This window comes from Haplochromis burtoni, unplaced genomic scaffold, assembly GCF_018398535.1.
Source record: "Haplochromis burtoni strain Fernald_Lab_line unplaced genomic scaffold, NCSU_Asbu1 Contig_137, whole genome shotgun sequence".
Classification (NCBI taxonomy): Eukaryota; Metazoa; Chordata; class Actinopteri; order Cichliformes; family Cichlidae; genus Haplochromis; species Haplochromis burtoni.
In genome coordinates this window covers 1,231,281-1,242,018 of record NW_024582498.1, presented here as the reverse complement: position 1 = coordinate 1,242,018, position 10,738 = coordinate 1,231,281, and the positions used below count along the sequence as shown (strand labels likewise).

General features: G+C 38.8%; 1 protein-coding gene across 2 annotated transcripts in view; it reads left to right on the top strand.

Annotated features, from left to right (window-relative positions):
- lhx3 (LIM homeobox 3) overlaps positions 1 to 10,521 on the top strand; it is a 13,559-nt gene extending 3,038 nt beyond the window's left edge. The window contains exons 2-6 of one of the 2 annotated variants that reach the window (XM_005931164.3): positions 1,989 to 2,160; positions 2,286 to 2,488; positions 3,954 to 4,105; positions 5,234 to 5,405; positions 6,523 to 10,521. In XM_005931164.3, coding sequence (XP_005931226.1) covers positions 1,989 to 2,160; positions 2,286 to 2,488; positions 3,954 to 4,105; positions 5,234 to 5,405; positions 6,523 to 6,947 — 1,124 coding nt within the window. In that variant the 3' untranslated portion in view covers positions 6,948 to 10,521. The remainder of the gene's footprint in view (positions 1 to 1,988; positions 2,161 to 2,285; positions 2,489 to 3,953; positions 4,106 to 5,233; positions 5,406 to 6,522) is intronic. The other variant, XM_005931165.2, reaches the window with a different exon arrangement.
- Positions 10,522 to 10,738: the final 217 nt, after the last annotated feature.

Genomic DNA, 10,738 nt, shown 5'->3' with positions numbered 1-10,738 from the left:
TGTGTGTGTGTGTGTGTGTGTGTGTGTGTGTGTGTGTGTGTGTGTGTGTGTGTGTGTGTGTGGCATGTGTTCACACACACCTTTTAAAAAGGCCGTCATATACGGCCACGGGACTTGCACGGGGATTGCTGTCTGTTGAGCGTGCGCTATCATAACTGGTGATGTTCCACAGCTGCAGTCTTTTATTTTGGAAAATAAAACCTTCCAGGACTGACAGCGTGTCATTTCGTGTTGCTCCACATTTCTGCAGGAGCAATCGTAAGCACCGGGTTTTAACTTTTGATCTGCTTGAACTGTCTTTCAAATTTCGTTTGATGCTCTGTGTGGAGGTTAAATCCGGTTTAACTCAGATTTATCCACCGTTCGAATCTCTAATTATGTTTTCTATATTTTGCAGTCAGAAATAAACTGGGCATTTTTTTCTTGTAAACATTCACAAGTTGTTGTTTTTGTTTTTAAATGCGCGAACATGGTTATATATTTATGACCGTTCATTTTGATCAGTTATCAGATTGCTGACGTGATGCGTGTAATTTCAGCTGGGATGTTCGTGTATCATTTTAGTATTTTGAAGTGGGCCCTCCAAGGTGAGCAAATTGCTTGGACACCATGTTGGTGTGTGCCGTGAGACTACAGGCCGCAGCTTTCTAGTTTTACAGAGCTCTCTGAATTAATGATGACCTGGATACACCTGTTCTTGATGTGGCTGCCACCGCACTTGTGCACAGCTTGCTGGTGATACCAGAAGAAATGGTTCGTTCATATTTTATGAACAGCCCGCAACAGAACAATAGGAATGCGATTCCTTGCACGGATGGAATATGAAGTGGTTGAGCTTCTTTTAATTAATAATAAAGAGGACTCGTAAGGTTTTACCTACCATTGTAGCTGTCCTTATTTTGCCTTTGTGCAGTTTTAATGCTAAACGCTTAAAGCGTCTCTAAAATCTATTCATTTTATAGCTTCATAAGTGGGAAGTGCACTGAAGGAACATTATAAAAAATACTTTAAAATGTAGTGTCAGGTCATGTGAGGCCTCTCTTTTATCCGGGGGGTCAAACATGGGAAATTTACAGGCAAACCAGCAATCGCTGGTAGCGTGTATGCACATCTCAATCCATGCACATTTATTTTTCTTCAGTTTTAGTGTGTTTTACCTTAAACGAATGAATGTTGTTACAAACTGTCGACCTGTGCCTCACAAAGCAGTTTAAAAACATTCATATTTAGCCGATTTCTTATCATTTTATAGCTTATAACACATCACTTTTAATGTAATCGTTGATTATTCAGTTTTTAAATGTGCCTAACTGTTCGGTTTCAAATGCGATTTTACTACTTAATGCATGAAAAATTATAGTCTCATTTTTCATTTTTCCGTGACTTCTATGAATTTTTTTTTTCAAAAGTGAACAAGACAAAGAGGGCGTCTGTAAAACGCCAACAATTAATCCTCGTAATTACCAAATGAATTGTCCAATTAAATTTTAGTTTACAACTAATAACTGACTTCAATTTTATGTTATTTCATACGACAACAAAATAAATAATACATATATAAAATCAATGATTGCCAGTGTTTTTAGGCCTAGATCATAAGCATGAACAGGACATAAATGATGCTATATTAAAAAAAAATGTGCCAATACTTTTAAAAAACACGCACGCACACAAAAAGATGAAAGGGCTAAAAAGCGAAGAATGGGTCAGGTGAAATGAAAAATCGAATTACTGTCATATATTTACAGTGTTTTGACCCTCCCGCTCTTTATTTTATCTATAAAGCGGGACGTTTTCTTATTGGGAGTCTTGCATAATTAAACAGTTGTGTCCATTAGGAGATAATTATTCAGAGTCTCTTTATATTAAGCACAATGAGCATGCCCGGCTGTCATTTTGCGCACCGATTCCCTTCGTGATTTTTTTCTTTTCTTTTCTCGTCTCGTTTAAAAGACTAAAATGCTGTGATTCCATCTTGTCTCCCGCAGAAATCCCAATGTGTGCAGGCTGCAATCAACACATCGTCGATCGCTTTATTCTCAAAGTGCTTGATCGCCACTGGCACAGCAAGTGCCTGAAGTGCAGCGACTGCCAGGCACAACTGGCAGACAAGTGCTTCACCAGGGGTGACAGTGTCTACTGCAAAGACGATTTCTTCAAGTGAGCAGCTTTCAGAAAATAAACCGTGCTAAATAAGACATTGATTATTAATTATTTATTTTCAATTTCCATTTATGGCTTGCTGGATGAGATGTATACTGATGGCAACCTTCTGTTTCCAAAAGGAGATTCGGGACCAAGTGCGCAGCATGTCAGCAGGGGATTCCGCCCACACAGGTGGTGAGGAGGGCGCAGGACTTCGTCTACCACCTGCACTGCTTTGCCTGCATTGTATGCAAGCGGCAACTTGCGACAGGTGACGAGTACTATTTGATGGAGGACAGCAGGCTGGTCTGCAAGGCCGACTACGAGACCGCCAAGCAGAGAGGTGAGCTGCAGATATGATTGCCTCACGTGTAACAGATCGGGAAACGGTCGGCAAATCAGTTTGTCAGACTCCAGGCTCTGGCATGTTGTACTTTGTGTGTCTGCTTGTTTTAAGCAACCTGCCATGACAGACGTCATCCTTAAACTTTGACCCACCTGCGCTAATTGCATCATTGCCTCCAAACCGATCGATACTAAACTGCATAAAGCGCAGGTCAGGAGGATTACATCTGCACTCTGCACTTGAAAGGATCAGCTTTCAATAACTCTTATTATAGTGGGCGGAGAGACTCAAGAGAGAGATGCATGTATGTCTGACCGTGAGAGAAGAATACACGTGTATGAGTTTGTGCGGGCTTCAGGATTATTTACAGCACGGAAATGATATACAGTGGCGTCAGGAATTGTTCTCCACTACAGTCATTGCAATATATACATGTCTGCATGGATGAATTTTACATTGCAAATGCTGCAAATTGACATTCCACTTATTATTTTTTGTAGGAATAGTTTCTAACGTTTATTCATGTGTATAAATATAAAATAATTCCCTTACATGATAGCTTTTTGATTTTAAAAAAGTCCATAATTAAAATTAAACATGCTTCAAGACCACTAAAGCTGTTTCAGAGTAAAAGTTTGCAATTATAGCTGTTAAAAAAAACATTGCTTTAACCGTGGCATATAGTGGGGCACTGATTAATTTGAGCTTTAGTGTTAGATGCAGTGTTTATACTGGTTTGAAATGAACAGCTGACTTGTAGTCATTGAAATGATATGAGGTGGCGCAGGCCAACAGCCTAAAACACGTTCACCAGATACTCTGTTTTGTATCAGTGCTCTGATTACTGAGAGTCCCAGCAGGCTCATTCGTGATAGGGCAGAGTGGGCATGGCCGATTTTTATCTCCCCATCTGTTTGTTTGAATTTACTGTGCTGATTTATGCAGTGAGTGAACACAAGTTTTCACCAAAAACACACACGTTTATTTTACTAATGACAGGGTGCAATTACTTGGGCAGCATCCATTTGGATGATGGCTTTGTATTTTGCTGTGCTGGCAAACAGATGTGCAGACATGATGCAGTTATGCACAGGGATCCAGATTTAGAGTTTATGAGCTGAAGTGAATTTATCTATTTATGTAAAATTAGGAGACAGGATGTTATGCAGGTTATGTGCTGTTGGTTGCTGTAATAAGTACGTATATTTATCAGAGATTGTAATGTTGGCAACTGAGGATGTCTGTACAGAATTAGCTGGATGGACTAGACTGGAGCTTATTTCTTTATAGCAAATTGATTGACAGCTGTTGTACAGTTATAAAAATATTGAATTTGTCTTTAAATATTTTTGCGCATTTACAAATATTAGTAACAAATATTGTTACTTTTTCAGATCCACATAGAATCTCAAAAAAAAGCCCGCCCAGTGCTGACACTATATGTTGTCCATCTGTCTTTCAGAGGCCGATTCTACAGCAAAAAGGCCACGAACGACCATCACTGCGAAACAGTTAGAGACACTGAAGAACGCTTACAATAACTCTCCAAAACCAGCCCGCCATGTGCGGGAGCAGCTGTCATCAGAGACGGGTCTGGATATGCGGGTTGTGCAGGTAGAGTACATTATTATCCATTAAAGGCTATTCCATTAGTGTCCTGACTTCATTATCAAGGGACAATTGTAGCTGACCTGGCACAAGTGTACTGTACGAACAAGTGCATATATGTGTGGGTGCCTGCTGGGTGGCGTGGGGGGGCGGATTTACGGCTAGATGGAGTAAAATGAAGTCCGACTGAACGTCAGCACTGTTTAAGTGCAAGCTCGTTAACAATGCTAAGAGGGCCCCTCGCATATTGTCTGCTGCTGAAGAGCCCCCTCCTGGTTGCTGGGTGGTGGTCATATATATTGTTTTATTTGCAAGGACAAAAGTAGAGACAGAAGCCACTAAAATGCTCCTCATTATTCAGTGAAAGCGAAGGGGTGAAGAGGGTTCACTCAGGGCGGAATATCATTAACAAGAATGTAAAACTGCTTTCTGTGCTCGTGACTGAAATGAATACATTTTGTGTGCAAGATAAAATGAATGAGAAAAAAGAAGTTTTTGCATTTAGTATCAGACTTCACAGACACCAGAAGGCAGTGAGATTACAGACAAATTAAGACTACCAGCTGCACATATACTGCTGTCTGTGAGCCAGAGTTTGAGCGGATCAAAAGCAAAGCCACAAAATTTCAAATATTAGAAGTCACCGGCGAGATAACCTGTCTGCTCTAAGTTGAGGACGACTTGTAGCTGTCATGAAGTTAATTAAATGCATGATAAATCTGATGCTGGGGACACTAGCAGTGACACCAAACAGGATTACTGTTCGGTGTCACTGCTCAAGTCTCTCACTTGAGCTGAAGTGGGTGTGAAGTGGTGTCCGGACAGTCTCTGAACATTAATTTTGCTTTAATGCTTTAAAGCATAGTATGTGCATCACGTAAGGAGCTGAGGACATCAGATGTAGGAGACTTTGACTTCTTTAGAAGTCATAACGATGAAAAAAAAGTGGCTACTTGTTCAAAGTCTTTTACACTGAGAAAATTAAATAAATGATAGAAACAAAACAAGCTGAAAATGATTTAATTAGTTTAATCAGTCAGACACTGTATTTGTATCTAATGATTTATCATGAAGTATTGCAACTTTGACTAAAAACAATTTCTTCTTCCTCTTCTTCTTTTTTTAACCCTGCAGGTGTGGTTTCAGAACAGGCGAGCTAAAGAAAAAAGGCTGAAGAAAGATGCCGGGCGCCAAAGATGGGGGCAGTACTTTCGCAATATGAAGAGGTCACGGGGTAGCTCCAAATCTGACAAGGACAGCATCCAGGAGGAGGGCATGGACAGTGATGCAGAGGTGTCCTTCACAGGTAGCGTCAACAATGCAATAACTGAGAGAAGAGACAGCTTCTTTTAAATGTGCCCTAAGAAAAGCACAGCTGCTACTACTAACATAAAGATGGCTCCTTCACTTTAAGTGTAAGTGCCATAAAGGTGAGCCAGCATGCTCACAATTAAATTAATTACATGCACTTGTTGCCTTCCTACTATGATATGTTTTCACATGAGCAAGTATGTAAAGAGTAATATTTATAATAAAGCAGGGAAACTGAATAGACCCATCATTATTGTTGAACTGTGGAATATTGATAGGCAGTGGAAAGTGATGACCGGCTCCAATGAATTTTTCCTCATATGAGATTGAAGAGCTTTTTACACAATGGCACCAGATCTACCACTCCAGCTACATTTAGCTGACTCCTTTAAAAAGAAGATGAACACATTTCTGTTTAACTTGGCTTTCTTTTGCAAATGCTATTTACAAAAAAACAGATGATAAAATAAAATAGTATTTTTATCATCTTTTTTTATTATTATTTTGCTCTGCTTTGTGACTATGTGTCTGTGAAAAGCACTTTTTAAATAAACTTTACTTACTTGTTTACTTAGAGCAAAAATCTGCTTTCCTTTCACGTTTCGATACATGAAGCTGTGACGATATTCAAATAAGAATATAGTGTCTGATATTCCAGGCACATCACAAAGTGCTGCAGTAAAATTTCGTCTTGCAGAAAGTACTTTGTTGACTGTATGTTTATGATGAATTGTTGTAACTGGAGAACAAACACATTAGCTAACTGGAAGCTGGCAGCCCAAGCTGCTCTGATAACCTCCCTAAGCCACTTATGGTTTTCGCTGAGGTGTGACATACAGCATATTCTCTCGTTTCATATTTTTCTCTGGGTTTAGTATATTATTATATTCAAGGAAGGGTTAATAATTAGTTCACCAAGCTAACAATGTGAGGAAGTTACTTGAATCAGGAAAATGGGTTTGCGAAGTCTCATTTGTGCAGCTTTACTTGACTTGAACACACTGCATCAGCTCTATTGAAGTTCATTTTTTGCAAACATTTCTGCTATTTTTTATTACTCTTGTAATCTTAATTATCTTAATTATTCCTTTATCTTTATCCTTGTTTGACAGATGAACCACCAATGTCAGAGCTTGGCCACACTAACGGCATTTACAGCAGCCTGAGCGAGTCCTCTCCAGCTATGGGAGGCCGCCAAGCGGGCAACTCTTTCCCCCTTGAGCACGGCGTCCTCCCCTCTCAAGACCAGTTCCACGACATGCGCTCCAACAGCCCCTACAGCCTTCCTCAGTCACCGGGGTCACTTCAGGCACTACCAAGACACCAGCCTCTCATCTCCAACCTGGTCTACCCTGATTCTGCCCTATCTATCATGGCCCAAGGCAGCGGTCCTGGGATCAACCCTGCTGTGAGGGTTTCCATGGGGGCAGCTAACGGCCCCAGCTCAGACCTCTCTACCGGCAGCAGCGGCGGATACCCAGATTTTCCAGCCAGTCCTGCCTCCTGGTTAGATGAAGTGGACCATGGGCAGTTTTGATTGGTCAACAATAACAAGTTTGAGCTTTTTTTCTGCATTTTTTGTGTCTTCTGTTGGATTTTACGAGTTGGAAAATAGTCTCACAGGGCTGTGATTGTGTAAGGAAAGGAAGCAGATTGCTGTCCCTGGATCACATCAATAGCTGACTGACAGGTTCATTCGGTGTGTGTTATCTGAATGAAAGTAAGGAAGACAATGCTCCTCATTTTAAGGACTTGGCCTAACAATTATCCTTCAGTAGTAATACTGTATGCAAAGTAAGGAGTTTTTCAAAAATTCTCCATTTTCAGACACCACTATAAGCTCTTTAAGAACAATATAGAGACCACACACACACAGAAAGTTTAGACATCAACCTTTTGTTTGCTTTACCAACTCTCCCTCTCTGCCCACTGCTCTTTGTTAACTAAAGTGTAGTAGGTGCAGAACTCAGTTCAACATTCAAAGTCTTTAAATGTCTGGTTGTTGCCAAATGTCTATATAAATATATATAATGGTTTATCATTGTGGAGACTTTATTTTTATACAAACCCCTTCTTGGACATGAATAAGAACCCGCATATGAGGACTTTGTACATTCTTGAACAGGGATATAGGCAAAAATTGTAGATGTTGTCTTAAATGGTACCTAGGGATCCAATTACTTCTATGCATTTGTGTGTTCTCAGATGTAACTTGTTCGTTTCATTCTACCAGAAACCACCCCAAGGAAGAACTGTAGTACCCGGGGTCTGATGTATATGTTTGTTTATGTGGGAAAAAACATGTTTTATGTCTTATTTATTCTGTCTGGTAATGATGATGATGATGATTCCTAATTAAATGGCAGGACTTTAATAAATTTGTCACCTAAATCAAAATGGGATTCAGTCCTTTTTGGTTGCTGTACAAAACAGTGCATCATACCTTATGAGACGACGAGAGTAATGAGCGCTCATAAAAGTAATTGAGTAAAGTATTCGAAGCGGTTATTCAGAAAACTGAAGATGAAATTTTATTGTTACATTTTAGGTTATTTTTAGCACTTGAAAAATTATTGTTAAAACAGGGAAACAAGAACCAACGAACAAGGCAGTCACCCTTTATTCGTCTTACCTGCAGCATTTTTTATCTTGCATCTCTATAGTACATATCGCCACACTGACTGTGAAACCAGAGCAAGCCTGCAGTTCTGCCTGTGTCTGCAAATTGAGTATCTGGCTAACTACCAACACTGTATCAGGGGTTCAACAGCTCTTTAGTGAAGAAATTTGATGCAGTCAACCCATCAATTCAGAGATTACTGGGTCTTGTTTGCCCAAATGTCCCTATGGGAAAGGAATCTCCAATCCATTATCCAAGAAGGGATCAAGTGCCCCTTGTGAATTTCCTCATTTGTTTAGTTATTCAAAGTCAGATTCAATTAAATAGATTAAACAGTAAATGTGTGCGTGCATGCGAGTGTATATGTGTGCGGTTCTTTGTTGACGTGTTTCCTTCTATAAGGGCTTGTGATACATACGCATGGAAACACCTTTGCATCATACAAGTTTTAAATCTTTATGCTTTCTGTAGTGTTTTTTAATGGGTGCTTTCTTTTTGTATTGATATTTGTGCTCACCATCTATAAGCCATTAGCGGGTAAAGCCATTTTACTTTACCTGTTTCAATTTCACTTCAAGCATCCTAAATATGTAAATCAATAAACCGCGATGGAAGCAATATACTTATGGACACCTTTGAAAACTTTTTTTTCTTTTTTTTCCATTTTATGCTACATCATGTAGTTTCGCTTAAAATATTGTTTTTTGCTACACTAAAGGATCCAATGAAAAAGGTTAAATTACCAAGCAGAATGTAAAATATTTGCAATCTGTCCATTTTTGGATAATGCATTTAAAGTAAATACTGCTGCATTCAGAGAGACTGAATCTGAGTCTTGTGCATGGTTGTGCGTTTTTGTATGCAGATTTGTAAAATTTGACATGCACGAGGACAACAGCCAGCTGTCCTCATACCCTTCTTTTGTTTTGAAGTGTAACCTCCAACTTCCTCTGCCGCTAATGGCTGCCTGATCTGCTCCTCGGGTTCCAACAACAAGGGAAGGAACACCAGAGCTGAATCCTTCCAGCTGAGAGGCAGGTATCATTGTTGCATCCCAGGTGTGTAACCTGACCCAGAGAGTGTTTGGTGAAAAGAGAGTAAGGGGGTGAGAGTGAACAGTCAAAGGCTCGGTCAGTTTACTGGGTTGTTTGCATTTGGGTTAGAAAGGCTTATTTGTTGCTTTCCTTTGCTTAAAGGAAAGGCGCAGTAACGTGGCACCTGTGCTATAGCTTCATGCATTTACACTCTAAGAAGTTCTTTGGATTTCTCGGCCCCATCACATTTTAACATTTTCACCCTTTCTTTTACCTTCACTTCTCATTACTAATGCGAAAACGCATTAGTGTGGACGTAGCCTGTCACTCTGCAGGTGTGAGATTTTAGTGACCATAGGGTGAACTCCTCTAAGCAAATAACTGGGATTATGTCACCCCACTCTTTCAGATTGAGTTGGAAATCCACTATTTTCTGAGTGAAAAATTAGATTAGGGTTGTTTAAACAATTTGTCAAATGGGTTGTACAGACTTGCTACGGAAAGCATATTCAACAACTTAAGTTGAATGAAGAGCGTAACGCGTAAGTAAATGGTGGGAAAATTCAGAGGAAATAGAAGTAGGTGGGGAAAAGTGTAACGTGATATATGGAGTGTACATTTGTATTTGTACAAGGTTGCACGCAATTTAAGGAAGAATACGACTGAGACAGAAAGAACAAGAATTAATTAACAAAATTAACAAAAATTAATTAGGAAAACCAAACTTTACTTAATTGTGTGAATCAGTAGGATTGTTGTTGTATTGTACACAATTAAAAGCAGTTGAAGGATTGCATGATTCTTGACTCATGCACAGGATTTCTATAAAAAGCAGTAACATGTGTGCAAAAAAAAAAGAAGAACAAAATAGGGAGGGGAATAAAAGCATCTTAACCCTCTTTTATAACAGTTAAAATTTCATCATAAATAACAAATTATTTTATTTCAAAGTCTGCATACAATATAAATAATCAGCATTTTTAAAAGGGTCTTCTTAAATGTTTTAATTTTTAAGATGAGCATCCAATGAGAAGTTAAATGCCCCTCTCATTTCTGTCTGCTGTTGCATATGAAGCTAAACAGGACACAACTAGTCCAGCATAAAGAATGAAAACCAAAAGAAACAGTGCAGTTGCTTTAAAAACATCTGCTATTCACTGCATCTAAAGCTTATTATTGCAGTGTTATGTATGTTTTTTTGTTTTAGGGTTTTTCCATCATCATACAAAAAAATGTAAAAACATCAAATTATTGTTTGATGTGGATTTCCTCTTAACCAGTTTCCCCTGCTTACAGCCTTTTTACTATGCTATGTTAGCCAACTTCAGTTTATGAGACTGTCAATGATACTTCAGTCTTTTCTTCTAATTTCTGATAACACAGCAAACAAATCCTTTAATAACGTATATTTTTATCATGTCTGTAAAATAAAATTTATAAAACCAAGACTTAAGTTAATTCTGTAACTTACATTATAACGTAATGCACATTATAATTGTTATTTTCATATCATGGCTTTTTCAGTGCTTTACAGAACTTTTTTTTTTTCAGTTACAATGAGTTATAATTACACTTACAAATGAAATTTAGATACCTTTTTATGACTGCCAGCTCACAGTCATAAACAAGAAAAAAAATTATTTAACAACAGATCAAAAAATTGTTTGTGCGTTG